We start from the raw sequence: 16,160 nt of genomic DNA, 5'->3' as shown, positions 1-16,160 counted from the left end.
CACGCAGCACCCCTCTCCCTTTCTCTGTCTCTGGACTGGACAGCGTCCTAAGGGCAGCGAGGCAGCTGCGGGCTTCTCTTCAAATACTTCTCTGAAATTTTTTTCTCAATGTACTATCTCTCCAAACATCTCTACAAGCTTGGTAATATTGGTAATATTTTGGGTAAACTATGGAACTTTACGCAGCGTTATACGACGTTTAAAACAAAAAGAAAAAAAATTCTGACCCACTGACCTACATCAGAGTCAAAATTGACCTGTTATATATATCTATATAGATCTATATATATCTATATAGATATATATATATCTATATAGATATATATAAACAGAAGTTTTGCCTTTTCTTTGAGCACTCAGCTGCTACGTTCCCCTTCTGTTTTGCGCTCCAACGTGCTGCAGGACTGCTTGTATTGTTAGGCAGAGTGATTGGGGTCTCTGTACAATCTCCCGTGACCAATGAGCGGGGTGCTGTCAGGGGTAACTACATCTGTCAACCGTTCTTGGCCAATAAAGAGCGGAGCGAGGCGGACCACAGGTGCGCGCCTCTGCGTCCCCTTGGCACAGCGCCCGGGAGATGCTGGAGAGACGCCTTGCTGCCCCGTGGCGCAAAAGAGTTACTGTCAAAGGCAGCCTCCTTTTAACTCCAGCTTTCACTCTGTTCTACATAGTTATGGCGACCGCAACGTCCAACCACTACAGCGTGCTCACCACCCCCAGCAGCGCGCCGCCGCCTCACTCGGAGTCTGGGAGCATGCAGCAGGCGGCAGCATACAGAGACGCGCACACCCTGCTCCATAGCGACTACGGCACGTTACCAGGTGGTGGGCATCCGCTCAGCCACGCACACCAGTGGATAACGGCGCTGTCTCATAGTGACAGTGGGGCGCCCTGGCCATCAAGTCCCCTCGGAGACCAGGACGTGAAGCCCATACTGCATGACAGTGACCGAGAGGAGCTGCAGAACTCCAGCAGTCTGCAACAGCAGCAACAGCGACACCCTCACCTAGCGCACCAGCAAGCGCATCACGACGCCAGAGCATGGCGAACCAGCACAGCCACAACGCACATCTCCGGTATGGCGACATCTGAGGGCCAGAGCCTGACGTACTCCCAGTCCGGCTTTGCTCTAATGCCGGGAGGAGAGCAAGGAGGAATGCACCACCACCCCCTGCGGGATGAGGAGCACCACAGCCAGAGTCCGCACCTCAGTGAGCACGGGGGCGGCCCCGGGGCCCACCATCAGTCTCTTTCCCACCATCACCAGCACGGGGGCCATCAGGACCAGTCGGACGAGGACACGCCGACCTCTGACGAGTTGGAACAGTTTGCCAAGCAGTTCAAGCAGCGGCGAATCAAGCTGGGCTTCACGCAGGCGGACGTGGGACTGGCTCTGGGGACGCTCTATGGAAACGTTTTTTCTCAGACCACCATTTGTAGGTTCGAGGCTCTTCAGCTTAGCTTCAAAAACATGTGCAAACTCAAGCCCTTGTTGAACAAGTGGCTGGAGGAGGCGGACTCCACGTCGGGGAGTCCCACCAGCCTGGATAAAATCGCAGCGCAGGGGAGGAAAAGGAAAAAGAGGACCTCCATCGAAGTGGGCGTCAAAGGCGCTCTGGAGAGCCATTTTCTGAAATGTCCGAAACCAGGAGCGGCTGAGATCAACTCCCTGGCAGATAGCCTGCAACTGGAGAAGGAGGTGGTAAGGGTTTGGTTTTGTAACCGGCGGCAGAAGGAGAAGAGGATGACGCCCGCTGGGGGACAGATAGCAGGAGAGGACATGTACGGGGACACCCCTCCTCACCACGGAGGACAGACTCCTGTGCAGTGACCCCCCGTGCGTCATTTGGAGAAAAACACGGACCCCAAACGGAGGCGTAATCCCTCCTTTCCTATTTAATTCTCTGCGCTGGACCGATTGGAACAGCAGGTGTGGATGTGGGAAGGACACAGCGGGGACATGGAGTGGCACCGAGGCGCTAAATGCTCATTGCAGCGATGTAAGAGGTTTCTCCCGGCGAGCTGATTGAGCTAATATGTGCTAACCAAAAAGAAAAAAAGGAAAGAATGAAAGACAACAAAATTGGGATAAAAAGCAATGCGCCTTTCTGTAGCTCCCTTTCACTGAGGCGCCACTGTGTCATTGTGTCATAAAAGGAGAACCGGAATATGATGGAGGGTCTGCAGGTGGAAACAAAAACTAGTTAGAGGCTGGAGGCGGTGGTAGCAGGGTGCGGGGACGCACGACGCACGCCATGTTTCCATCACAACAAAACAGACGGGGGTTCTGCAGCAGAAAACAGCAGCACGGGAGAGAATTATTATTATTATTATTATTATTATTATTATTATTATTATTATTATAGAATTGCACTATTTCATGTTGTGTAAATTATTGAAAATCCAGAATTTACAAAAAAACATTTAGCATATTTCTCTAAATAATTTTAATAATAACCTAGTGATAATACTAAAGTAATATCTTAATAATAATAATAATAATAATTTACCTTTACAGATTGAATGATGATGGATGACCGAGCTGCATTCTGTTGCGCGCAGACGCTTCTTTGCGCCTGTTTCTTTTTTTTCTTCTTGCTTTTTGTTTTTCCAAGATGCTGTGATTTCTAAAAGACCGAGACTGTATAGGCTGGAAAAACTCACAGACCCCCAGCCCTTCCTGCCTATAGTAGAAAAAAATAAAACCCAAAAGTGACTTGATCCTCTTTACCAGCTCTGGCCACAGAGGCCTCAACTGTCTGACTCTGTTCCTCACGGTGAAGATGACGAGTGGGGTGTGTTTCCAATATATATTTGTTTTATTCCTTTGGTTGTTTCGGTGACTATAATTGTTCGTTTGTTTGTTTGCGTGTTTGTGGCAGAAGCACCAACACGCATCCGTGTTTTTGTGCCACCAAAATCCTGTGATTACTAACCTGATCTGTCACGGTGGAGTTTAATCTCCAAGAAACGAAATTGTTTCACCAAATTCTAACACAAATATGGAGCCAGAAACTCAAATTCACCTGAATTATTTAAATCAAAATATTATATTTAATTTTCTATTTTTTCCTAATCAACTGTGTTTTAATTTTCCAAACAGCAATAACACACACACACACACACTGGGCAGATTTCTGTATATTTTCGATCTTTAATTGAAAGGAGGCCCAGAATTCCAATAATCTCAAACGCATCACGTGTGATTCCAGATGAAGTTGAGTTTCTGGTGTGAGGTGGGAGGCAGCGGGGGTCAGTAAAAACCAAAACAATATATAGCATCGACCTGAAATCTGTGATCAAAACAAAGGGAAATCAAATCAGCAGTTGCACAATTTCTATACTATGCTCTTTGTCATTAAATCGTATTTGTTTTTTACAAACGCGGCTTTGCTTCTTATTGAGCTGGGAGGGGGGGTGTGTGTGTGTGTGTGTGGGGGGGGGGGGTCACACTGGTCGTCCAGGTCTCCTCATTGTGGTCATGGATTATATCAGTCGCTCTCTTGAAAGCGTCCTGCCGCTGCTGCAGATGTGAGGGCTGATAATCTGCAAACGTGCAGTTCTTGTGTCACAGAGAGGCCTGGGATCTTAATAGTAGAAATACATTCATGCTTGTGCAGGAATGCATGGTACAATAACTGGAATATTTAGCTAAGTAAACATATTTTTTTGCATGTTTTATTGGGCAAAAAGTGCAGCTCCTAACAACAGCTGCGGAACTTCATTTGATCAGGCCTTCATCTGACTTTATCCAGAATGAATAGAATCCTTTAAACAATATAAGCCCCAGCACAGCAACTCTGATGTCAGGAAGTCAATCCACAAAATGAAAAGTATTTTCTATTTATTTCTTTTCTCCTTCAGGCTAAATCTTAGTCTGTTCTCCTCAAAGTAGATCCGAGCGGATCAATGCCCAGATCAGAAGATGCACTTGCTCCACCTACTGGTCAAATCTTGTTATAGCAACTACAGAGGATTCAAGTCAGGGGTGTCCACCCTTTTGGCAAAGAGGTATAGATTTTGGTGAGGTCGAAAACGTCTGAGAGCCAACCAATTGGCCCCGCATTCTGTAAACCTTCATAATAATATTGAATTCAAATGCAATAAATACATAAATAAAAATAAGGAAATAGGATACTTTTCATTTTTTTCACTTAAAACAGAAAGAATTTAAAAACACTTCTGCCTGCACAGAAAAAAACGTTTATCAACATTAAATCCCAGGTCATAATAAATGTTACTAAATATTCATGATTAAATGCTTACTTAGCCAATCACAATCAAGAAATAGTAGTTTAAAACGGTATTCACTTTTGCTGGTTTTCTTTTAAACTCAGGAATAATAATAATAATAGCATAATTTGGGTTAAAATGAAACCAGTATCCATAAAAAAAACGTGTTTTAAGTGTGTGATTTAAAAAAAAAGTTCCTTCACAACATGTGTATTTTATTCATTCTGTATGTCAGTATTTGTGTGTTTGGATGAAGTCAGATCTATGGAGGATCCAGTTAGCTGGACTCTGACATTCATCAGTAAACGACCATCTATCCTCCTTATGGGCCGACACACACATACAGGTATCTTTTCCATATTCAAACACACAAGGCCTCACCTCGCCCACCATGCATGCTCACCATGCATGATAATAATGCATGCATGCTCACCATATATGATAATAATGCATGTATGCTCACCATATATGATGATAATGCATGCATGCTCACCATATATGATAATAATGCATGCATGCTCACCATATATGATAATAATGCATGCATGCTCACCATGCATGATAATAATGCATGCATGCTCACCATATATGATAATAATGCATGTATGCTCACCATGCATGATAATAATGCATGCATGCTCACCATATATGATAATAATGCATGTATGCTCACCATGCATGATAATAATGCATGCATGCTCACCATATATGATAATAATGCATGTATGCTCACCATATATGATAATAATGCATGTATGCTCACCATGCATGATAATAATGCATGCATGCTCACCATATATGATAATAATGCATGTATGCTCACCATGCATGATAATAATGCATGCATGCTCACCATATATGATAATAATGCATGTATGCTCACCATGCATGATAATAATGCATGTATGCTCACCATGCATGATAATAATGCATGTATGCTCACCATGTATGATAATAATGCATGTATGCTCACCATGCATGATAATAATGCATGTATGCTCACCATGCATGATAATAATGCATGTATGCTCACCATGCATGATAACAATGCATGTATGCTCACCATGCATGATAACAATGCATGCATTCTCACCATGCATGATAACAATGCATGCATGCTCACCATGCATGATAACAATGCATGCATGCTCACCATGCATGATAATAATGCATGCATGCTCACCATGCATGATAACAATGCATGTATGCTCACCATGCATGATAATAATGCATGTATGCTCACCATGCATGATAACAATGCATGCATGCTCATCATGTATGATAAAAAAATGCCTGCATGCTCACCATGCATGATAATAATGCATGTATGCTCACCATGCATGATAAAAAAAATGCCTGCATGCTCACCATGCATGATAATCATGCCTGCATGCTCGCCATGCATGATAACAATGCATGCATGCTCATCATGCATGCAGCATGTTGCGCAGCCTCAGATCGTGTGCCGTCTCTTCAGACTGTCTGCCGTCATGTCTGTCAGAGGTTTGTCGTCTCTCTTGGAGGGGATTCCTCTACATGTTTTTTTTAAGTTCTACTGAAGGCCACAAACAACTGTCATCTGTTTACGTTACTTCTCCCCTTTCCAAGCCTATTTCTCACACGATTCCATACCACTATGTGATCCTTCCTTTCTTTGGGCTGTTCTTCTGTTACTGCAGAGCTCCGAGAACAAAGAAAAGGAGAACAGAGTTAATCCTTCTGCACCGTGTTCTCATAAAACAATCAGGGATTAAAAGACAGGGTCATGCCTGAGTGCACCCATTACTAAATGTTGATTGTGAACACTTTTAAAGGGGAATTAATGCACAAAAATGCAGTCGAGCCAAATGAAAGGATCACAGCTTTATTGAAATATTTCAGTTGAATCTTTTCTGTACAGCCTTCTGTCTCTACTTGTGATACATTCATGAGAATCTTTGATTCCAACCTCACAGAGAGCTTTATTCTGCACAATATTTTATATATTCTTGTGTATATTTATTTTTCCTGGCTCTCCTATTTACAATTTTGAAGAAATTCCACATCTTATCCCACACAACACGAGGAGACAACGCAGTATGGCTTCTACAAGCAGAAATGCTGGCGGGAAAAGCAAACCCTGATGGTGACCTTTTAAAGGCTCTGAAGCACGAGGACAAACAGAGGAGGTCATGGATACCGGTGACAGATTCTCCTGCGACAGGTGAGGAGACACTGATCACATCTCACCCTGCTGATCTGGGATCAGTCAGTTCAGCTTCTCAGCCTAAACTGAACAGGAAGTAACTCTGAGAAAGGTTTCTTCAAACTTCAACCAGTAAAGTAAACGTTTTGAGCATAAAGTAAGAAAAAATAAAAAAAGCAGCAAGAATTTTGTCAGTAAATGTAATATGGATTTAGAGAAGATGGTTAAATATTGCACCAAAACACACATCAGTACATTTAGTCTGACAGTATTTTTTTCCTCCAAAACAAGAAAAAAGCGAAATAAAAAATCCACCTTGTAGCTAAAAAAACATAAACATCATACAATTATACAAAAAAACCAACAGAAAATCAAATACTGGCACTCCTGTAATGTAACTTCATTTCCAACAAATCTGACTTTTGTTTGAAGAAGGCAACAGAAATGAAGTGAGGAATTTAAGACATTGAATAAAGTTTTTTAGCACACACACATGCTGATTGTTCAGAGAAAAAACAACAGAATGCTTTCAATTTCATTTCTACATTATCATACAATAAATAAACACCAGTTTACCTATAAAAAAATAACATTAAAAATCTACCATAAATCATTTTTATTATAGCTATATGGTTATAAGAAAAAATGTCACTATATATCATCTCTGGGACATTCCAAATGCCTGTTCAGAAAACAGATTTTTTTGTTTTCAAAAGGAACCTAAATTAGTATTTGGGGGTTTTAACGTAATTTATAAATTTGCTTTGGAATATCTCTATACTATGTTTTATGGATCGTTCACTGACGAAGGAAACATCAATTTCTTCATCCCACAAGCTTAGATCACTTCATCTTTTTCTCCTATGTGAGAATTTTCTTCCACAGAAGTGACTTTTTTTCTTTTTCCCCCCTGATTTGTATCAGTATCATTGAGCAGTAATGACGGTAAAAGACGCATGCATGTCATTTAAGTTCACCTCCAGCCTCCAAGCTTGAGCCCCAAATGTGGCACGGAAAGAAGCAAACGCAAGAAGCACCTTAAAATGCCTCAGCATGGCCCAGCTATACTGCTGTATGTGCATCTGCTGCATGACAAACACACATGAACATTTAACCCCGACCCTCACATAATCTGTTGTATTAGTCTGACATCAAATGAATCCCTGCAGATTTTCTCTCCTGCTGATTTCTGAAGCAACACATTTATTTAAAAACTAAAAAGTTCTTTTTCAAGATCTTGTATTTGCACTTGTGTCGCTGCTTTGGTCACAGACACTGACCAAAACAAACAAAAAAAAACACTAAGAGAACAACTAAAATTGTATGGTAAAGATGGACTTTTACAGGCCTGCCCTGCTCTTTTACCTTCTCAGATGTCGTACCTTGGCTCGACTGCAGGGCAACTTTAGGGCAAGCTAAAGCACAAATGAAAGCATGGTTCTAAAACGCTTCCTTGGTTCACGAAGCGTAACCCCTCCGCATGAAAAATGGGCAGCAAGCACTAACTGTCTGTAAACAGCTGCAAATTATTTTGATCCAAGGACAGCCGAGTGGGCTTTGTGGTCTCCATCCCAGACCGAAGATGCTTTAAAGATAAATCACCTGCATTATTTACAATATTTCATAATAAAAGAGCGGATTCTCTGTTCTTCAGGTGGTCTTTACTGCTTATATTCACAAAATGTTAAAATAGTCTACTGATTCAATCGGAAAATTCTGTCAGATTCTTGAAATATTTACAACAGAGATGCATCTCCATGAGTGTGGATTGTTGTTTTTTTTCTAGTCATAACTCACACAAAGCTGGGTGGTGCAGGTTATCACGCTGGACTATGGTAGGGGGCACATAGGAATGCAGTTGCCATGGAAACAACATTGCAACAAGGACGAAAGGCTGCGGCTGGATGGTGTCAACCTCATGGAAGAGTTTTTCAGCAGCAGCATCCTTTTTTGATTTTCCTCATTTTTATTTTACGCTGTCAAACACTATATATTTTGATCCTTTTTTTTTTAGCTTTTATGCGTTTCCTGCTGACTTGGCTCTATGTTCCTTTATCCTCGCCAACTCAGGCAACACTAACCACAGTCCCCAGCTGTTTCCTGCTCACAGAAGGGTGGGTGCAAGGAAGAAGAAAAAGAAGAACACAGCTCCCCCCTTTGCAGTGGAGTGTGCAAAAAGTGTGTCTTTCGTCAACACTTGAGCGCATCTATCTCAGAACACTCTGTGTCCATGTCAGAGTCATACAGAGAGTGACCTGTGGGGTCGCTGACAGGCGACGGCGGCTCCTGGGGTGTGGGCGTGTGCGAGGTGTGGGGCGTGCGTGACAGTGTGTCGCGGGATGAGTCCGTGCGGGAGTAGAGGCCGAGATCGGGAAGTTTGGAATCACTGCGATCAGTGACGTCGTCGTAGCTGAAGTCTTCCAGGTCAACAAACCACTCCGGCCAGAACCTGCGGCGGATGCGCTCGCAGTACATTGCCAGGTTAATCAGCTCTCCTGGGACGAAGAAGGAGCTCAGTGAGACAAAAATATCATTTCAATGGTTTTTGTCCTTAAAAAAAAGATTTCTCATCCCATGACATTTTTAACCCCATTTTTTTTAATTTTCATTTTTTAATGTGTAAAATTTACTTTAAAAACAATTGTTCTTGGGTTCATCAGAGTAAAATCTTTCAGAATGTCTTCTCAAGAGTTTTCACAGGATCACTTGGTGCCTTTAGAGTATTTCTTATAATTTCTAAATATTGTACAGTAAATTGTATATTTTACAGATGAGCATCATCTAATTCCTGCCTGAAAGCAATCAATTCTCAGACTCACCTTTGATTAACTGTTCTGGTCGTGATCCCGGCAGGGTCCACATGGCCGGAGCCAAATGACTGAACACTGTCGCGTCCACTGTAGAAAGTTTGGAGCCCATGAGGTATTTCTTATCCCCTAAAGAGGAAAACAGTTTGGTGTGAAATTGCACAGACCGTAATACCAAACAGTACCACAAGAGGTCAGCCTCGCGCTATATTTACATTCATCTGCTGATTTTAACCAAAAAGAAGTGATATCAGCTATTGATTAACTACAGAAGGGAGATTGTGAAGTAAAATGTAAGTACGACAAAAAATTTTTTTACAATTTTATATTAAAACAATCAATAAAAAAAATACAGAAATATTAAAATATATTAAAAAGCAAAGTGTAAATCATTTTAAAACCTAGTCTGCTTAAACAGAACCAGCATTTTGCTTTAAGAAATTCCAAGAATTGTGTTTACTTGGTAGATTTACACTTTTTTCCCATTGGTTTGCTTTTTCCTTTTTTATTTTGTTTTAACTGAAAAGTTTTGTTAAGTATTTCTGTCTAGATAATGCAGCACATTTTAACTGCAGGTTTCACAGAATCATAATGAAACTTTAATGCCCAAACTGTGTACTATTAGCAAAACCAAGGAGTGCAGAAGGCAGTTGATATATTTTTTAAATATTAAAAAAGATACTTTTTAAAAATGGTAAAAAGAAATCTTATCTGTGGTTAGATTACTTTAAAAGACATATTCCAATGAAAATTATGTTTTTTGGTCTTTTTAACATGTTCTTGTGGCATTTTTCTCATGATGGACGACACATATAAAGAAAATTAAGATTAAAATTGTATATTTCTTTATTTAAATCGTTTTGAATCAGGAGCAGATGAAAAAAATGAGTTGAAAAATGCTTGTAATTGGTACCTAAAATCAACAAATCGGCAGGCCACAAACTCTCTGCTCCATTCAGATCCACTGTCAGACAAATAGATCCATGTACATCTTTATTTTCCTCATCTGAGCTGGAATCTGGATCTAAACTGTACGAAAAGATAGCTCCAATATTGAGCCCCATTTTAGTTGTACCGTTAATGTTTGGTTGGGGGTTGTGAGGGGCTGTAAGCTAGCGGGAGAGAATGTAAACAAAGGGACGATGGGGAAGTCAGGCAAACTTGCTCCGTGGCAACAGTCCTGCCCACAACTTAGAGGTGAATTTCTAATGAACTACTGCCGCTCTGAAGAAACTATGTCCTAGAAAATGACACAGGTTCTTGAATTTTGGCTAAAAACAACCTAATTATAATTACAAGGGCACAAAGCACACTTTTGAAATTGATCAAAAGATTATTGGAGTGGAGTTTAAAAAAAAAATTGCACTCGTGTAGCTAGTCACTCTGGATCTTTATTTGACTTTTTCTTTTTAATCTGGTATTTTTAACTTGATTTTCCTACTAGTATGATCAGTGTAAATACTCTTTTTGAGTCATGTTTCGTTTTCTTGCTGTTTCTCAAATTTCTTTCCCTGCAACTTTGCATGCTTTTGTTTTTCTTTCTTTTTTTTTTAATTTAATTTAATTTTTCTGCTTCTTGATTGGCCTTGTGAATGAATCTGCTCCAGGCCGTATCTCCTGTACAAAATAGCTTCAGTTTGCCAAAATATACCGTAAATTCCGGACTACAAAGCGCACCCGATTATTAGCCGCACCCACCCATTTTCATGTGTTTAACTAATTTTATACATACACAAGCCGCGTCGGGGTACAAGCCGCATGAATTAGGCAACATTGTCATCCTGACGGATCACTTCCTGACTCAGAGTGTAAGTGTGATTTATTAGCACACAGTGGGTGGAGTCATTTTTGCCTCAGGCTCATGTCTTTGAGTTTATCTGCATCTGCCAAACAGTATGCACCTCTATTCTGTTCACAAGTTCCTCAGTTATGGTTTTTATTTTTATTATTTTTTTTTAACTTATTGACAATCTAGGTATCACACATAAAATTACAAACAGTAACCATATAATCAACATTACATCCCTCAGTTATGATGAGGAAATTTACATCCCCGATCCCCCATTTCCCATGAGTCTTAGGGGCTAAAGGCGGGGCCAACGCCCGGCTCGCCATTCTGTTGTACGTGTTTAAGAATGAGCAGCAGTGCATGGAGGGGTGAACGGGTAAAGCTCTCCTTCCGCTTGTGTCGCGGCAGCGTTATGGGAGTAACAGGGCTGTTTAAAAAACACGCTAGTAAAATAAAGCAGCGACGACTGAAAAGCGCGCGCCTCAGCGCGATACGCGCGCCTCCTCACGGCGCGTGGGTCAGAAGTTTCCTTCCACAACAAACACTTGCTCCGCGGACGCCTCGAGTAAGCCCTGGCTGCAGCCTGCAGAATGGCTCGACGCCTCCGCGCTCCCGCGCGCTCCTTGTCTCCCCTTCCTATCTACTCCGACAGCTCTGGCCAGCGCGGCTACAGGGAGGAGCGCTTCGTCCCCATTGCGCCGGTGGACGGAGCAAATCGTGTCTGTGCAGAGCAATCGGACTTAATACTGTACGTTTTGTGTATGAGGGGCGGATGCGTTGTTACGTGTGGGAGCCTTCAGACTGCCATCGGCCCCGCAGCTCACACGACACGCAGTCTCCAGCTCACACGGAGGCTGTGAGCGTTTCAATGCAAATCTCTGCTCAGTCCTTAGAAACCGTTAACACGACCACGTCAATTTGTGTTTCCAGTCGTGTCCCGACAAAATAAAGGCTGATATTATTGCCACATATTTACGTGCAGCCAGCCGAGTCACTATGACTCAGAGGTAAATGCACTCCTGAGCATGCGCTGTTCTCTCCGTCACGCAGCTGACCGGCTTTTCCAAACCCGTTGGTGATTTTTTCACGCTGCTTTTAACGATTGCTTTTAACTTGAAAGCTTCATCATATTGTAGCGGCGATCACATGCACGTTGGGTCTAATGGCACCAAAGGATTCTGGGATGCGGCTGGACATGCGTGTTTCGTTTTGTTGAACCATGACTGAAGTGTCTAAGACCTGAAGTCAGGTCCATGCTGTTTGGCTGCTTAAAGGTGTGTTGAAAAACAAATGACTTGTGTTTGATGTTAGAGAATTCAAACCATTCACTGTGTCCAAAAATACATACACGGCGGCCGCCAATAAAATCCAATAATTAGCCGCGTCACTGAATAAGCCGCAGGACTGTAAGCGCAGGAAAAAAGTAGCGGCTTGTAGTCCGGAAATTACGGTACATAAATCTTTGATCGTGATCAGATATTTCTTCATTCATTCTATTATACTGGACATATTTTGCTATAAAGGTTTGAACTTTTAACGTTTATACAGGAAAGAAAATGTGAAAATGTCAATGTCTGTCTGACAAAAATGCATCAAGGTAAAACATCTGTAACTCTACCAATCGTGGGTTATTTTTTAGAACCTAACCCCAGTGATAAAGAGGGGTCCACCGTGTCTAAAATATCAATATTTTCAAAAATAAAGATCCTAACCTAGCAGAGTGGCCAGTGTGCGCATGTCCTTCTCCATCAGTGTGTACACCTCCTCAGCAGAGAACCGTCCAATGCCATGTCCGTACATCTCCCTCTTTACAATCCCACTGTTCAGGTGACTCAGGATCCATGTGAGCAGGTCACTCAGCGGTCCGCTCACCGACAGCATCTTCTGGGTCTCCTCCAAGTTGTCCACCCACTGGCAGTAAGCAATAGTCCTGAAACAGCAATATAAACGTAGATTTATGCTTCAACGGTTGACGCTGTTTCAAAACAGCTTCAATCTAAAATCTGATGACTGCAGGCAATAATTGGCTCATTTATCTGTAACTTAAGATGAAGTGGCATTAAGCAAGTCACTGGAAACCAACTTCAATATTTTCCTAAAAGTTCATCTGTTGCAGAGTTGCTGAGTTCTTTTGGATCCATTTTCTGTAACCCTTGTGCTATCATAGGCACTTTACCATTGGGAGTTGGGTCATGTAGACCCACTAGACAGTGCGCTGAACTTTTTTTCTTCATTGATTTGTGATCTTCACTGGTGTCCATGGATTACATGAAATCTTTCCACCTTTATCCACCTTTGTCATGGTAGGGAGAACAAGTCACTGTAAGGTTGGGGTCAAGATAGCACAAGAGTTAACAAGGTAGCTTTGATCAATCTGTGGCCGTATAACAACTGAGCTCCCAGTTACTGGAAGATGTTCAAGTATGGCAGCTATAAACAAAGCCAACCCAAACCATTAAAACTACACCACCTTGCCTAAATTCTGCATCTGGTTTACTTCTACATGGTGGCATTCAACAAATATTGGTGTAAAACCGTATAGCTACAACATTGAAGGTATTTGAACCTAAAAATAATACACCAAACACAAACAAAAAAATCAGCCTGAGCTTTTTTCTGGACTTACCAGTAGAAGTGCTCCTCTAGCATTTTGGTGATGGCACGAGACATAGCCTTCTCCTGAGGCGTGAGGCCCTTGTTAAGGCTCACCCCCAGCCTCTCGTCCAAGAAGTCAATGATGAACTCAGTCCCAAAGACCTGTTGGTGATTGTACTCGATCCACGGCATCTTTCCTTGAGGAGAAAGCCTTCCATCAAAGGAGTTCTAGAGGGAAAAGACAGGATTTTAGAGTCACTAAGAGGGCTTGGATGCTAACAAACACTTTAATGGAATTGGTTTTGCTGATGTAATGGTATACCTTGTAGGGTAGATCAACCATACGGAGGTAGGTCTCCAGTTTAAGGCAGAAGGGGGACAGAGATGGGGCCCCACATTTGGGCCTGGAGAACTGATGAAGAATAATGGCATCTTTAGAGTCCAGCTCCTCTTCTTTTCTGTGGATACAGGAGCAGCAAGTCACACAGAGACTGTAAAAAGGCAAACAGCAGGAGCTCCTGTAACAGAAATCTCCTACAGTCAATTGAGATACAAAAGCACAGGTTTAGGACTTGCAGTTTTATAAATTGGTTGTGTCCAAAATGTTTAAAGTTGTTCCTAAACGTTCAACTAAAACTGATCACAGCTATACCTTGTTTAAAGTAAAAATATATATTTATGTACATTTAGGAATGGTCACAAATCTCACATATTTCTGACAGATTTCTGCTCTCTTGTAAAAAAAAAAGATATTAAACATCACATTTTGAACTGCCAGGCACTGCTAGGCTTAAGGTGAATTAGCCAGTCATTAATTATATTATAATTAATACATATAATGAGTACCATAGTAAGGGATTCAGCAAAGGTCACACAAGGACACAAACTTAATTGCATGTAGACTGTTGGAGTTCAAACGTTAAGAGCTTCTTCATTATAGGACTCCATGGATATATAATAGAATAAAGCCGTCTCATATCCTGAACAAATTCAGACTGCAGAGTCGCGGGGAGCTGTCCTTTGATCGGGGTGCTGAAACTGAAAGACAAACAAAACAAAGTGGCGCGCGCGCAGGAGCTGTCCGCGCTCTGGTGCTGAAATGCCAGCTGGTGTCTTTCAGAAAGCTGATTTCAACAGAATCCTCCGTAGAGATTTAGGATATTTACTAGGAATACAGCACTTTTCTAACTTGATCTTTTATTAAATAGCATTTCACACAAACGCCCATAGGAATATTTAAACAAAACCCTATCATAAAAGGATTTGGGACTCAATAAAAGCAACAAAACTGGTAATGTAAGTGGCCGATTTTGTGGAAAACACAACCTTATGTCACTTGTGTACTTCGCCAATCAGAGTGGCTGCTTAAGGGAGGCAGGTTGCCATAGCAATTTAAATAAACATGTTTTAAAACTGTAGTTTCCGGTTGAATAAACGAAACTAGAAGAAAACAGATGGTCATTAATGTAAAAAAAAGTCATTTGAGGTGGAGATCAAAGGTGTGTCTGTAACAGGGGTGAGTTACATCACAACCCCCCCCCCCCTTCCGTTACTGAGCTCTCGCCCCGCCCAAACAAACAAAATTAAGTAACGTGCACCATTAGCACAAATGCAAGAGACTGATCAAAACACTCGAATCTACATGCATTTCTATCAGCACCGGCCTGTGTTTTGGGCCCCCCGGGGCCTGCATGAGGAGTGCAGAGCTCTGACCGTCTGTCGTTCGTTCTACCTGATTGCCAGCAGTTCGTGCAGCAGATAGGCAGCGGCAGCGAGCAGAGCCCCTCCGGTCAAATACAAGGTTTTCCGCCACCACGAATCCGAGCCCAAAGCTGACATGATCCCGCCGTGGTGATGCAGAGGGTACGCGATGATGCACCCAGAAAAAGGCAGCTGGTCATCGGAACCCAGAAACCCGGAGGGGACTATCTGGGTCTGGCCAAGATCAATCACACAGGAGCCTGTTAACGCGAGCCCGGCGCGCCAGTACATGCTCAGTGTCTCCGGACACTTTCCGCCTCACTTTGGCTGCTCGGGCCTTCATCGGCGGGGGCTTCATGGGTGCCGGCAGAGGCGGGGGCAGAGCTGGGGCTCTGGGGACGGCGGCGTGGACGCAAACATCCCGTCGAAGGCCTCTCCGCTCGGCGGAGCTGGCTTTCATTGAAGCCCGCCTGAAGCCCTCTGATCTGACCCGTCTTCCTAGATTTGTGTGAAGTGCAGCTCCCTGAAAATTCAATTCCGTTTTGGATTTTTCAAAATAAAATAGGTTTTTGTTGATTTATTTTAACAAGGATGGCAATATTAAAACCCAAACAACTCAATTCAAAATATGTTTACTGCATGCAATTTCATCCTAGTTTTGCAAAAATTACAGTCCTTTTTAGTAATAAACAAGAAAAAGAACAAATAATGCTAGATTGATGAGAATAGCCACAGAAAAAAGGATCAATTTACCTTCAAATAAAAAACAAACTGTACGCAAAACAGATTAAAACTGAATAAAAAAATTACATTTAATATGTTAGCTTTGATCAGTCAGTGGTTATGATAA

The 16,160-nt window shown here is 42.1% G+C and overlaps 2 protein-coding genes across 2 annotated transcripts; one reads left to right on the top strand and one right to left on the bottom strand.

Moving 5' to 3' along the window:
* Positions 1-351: 351 nt before the first annotated feature.
* On the top strand, positions 352-3,383 carry pou3f2a (POU class 3 homeobox 2a). Its single transcript, XM_023953241.2, has one exon. The coding sequence runs from the start codon at positions 578-580 to the stop codon at positions 1,829-1,831; it is 1,254 nt and encodes a 417-aa protein (XP_023809009.1). The 5' UTR covers positions 352-577; the 3' UTR covers positions 1,832-3,383.
* Positions 3,384-6,081: 2,698 nt separating this feature from the next.
* Positions 6,082-15,843, bottom strand: faxca (failed axon connections homolog, metaxin like GST domain containing a). The gene is made up of 6 exons (XM_004083845.4): positions 15,342-15,843; positions 13,932-14,067; positions 13,641-13,837; positions 12,727-12,944; positions 9,238-9,354; positions 6,082-8,913 (listed from the first exon to the last, which is right to left on the bottom strand). Exons 1-6 carry the CDS (start codon positions 15,599-15,601, stop codon positions 8,609-8,611), a joined length of 1,233 nt encoding a protein of 410 aa, XP_004083893.1. The 5' UTR covers positions 15,602-15,843; the 3' UTR covers positions 6,082-8,608.
* Between the last annotated feature and the right edge of the window lie 317 nt (positions 15,844-16,160).

Source organism: Oryzias latipes, chromosome 24, assembly GCF_053564925.1.
Source record: "Oryzias latipes strain Hd-rR chromosome 24, Olatipes_Hd-rR_3.1".
NCBI classification, from domain to species: Eukaryota; Metazoa; Chordata; class Actinopteri; order Beloniformes; family Adrianichthyidae; genus Oryzias; species Oryzias latipes.
The sequence above is the reverse complement of the archived record's forward strand: the minus strand, read 5'-3'. Positions and strand labels throughout refer to the sequence as shown.

Bases quoted from the DNA above. Each gene is read 5' to 3' on its own strand.
- faxca (XM_004083845.4), bottom strand. From the start codon at position 15,601: ATGTACTGGCGCGCCGGGCTCGCGTTAACAGGCTCCTGTGTGATTGAT. The intron at 13,838-13,931 runs GTATACCATTAC...TTTTCCCTCTAG, and splicing joins TGGTTGATCTACCCTACAAG to AACTCCTTTGATGGAAGGCT. The intron at 9,355-12,726 runs GTTAGGATCTTT...TTTCCTCTTTAG, and splicing joins CACACTGGCCACTCTGCTAG to GGGATAAGAAATACCTCATG.
- pou3f2a (XM_023953241.2), top strand. From the start codon at position 578: ATGCTGGAGAGACGCCTTGCTGCCCCGTGGCGCAAAAGAGTTACTGTC.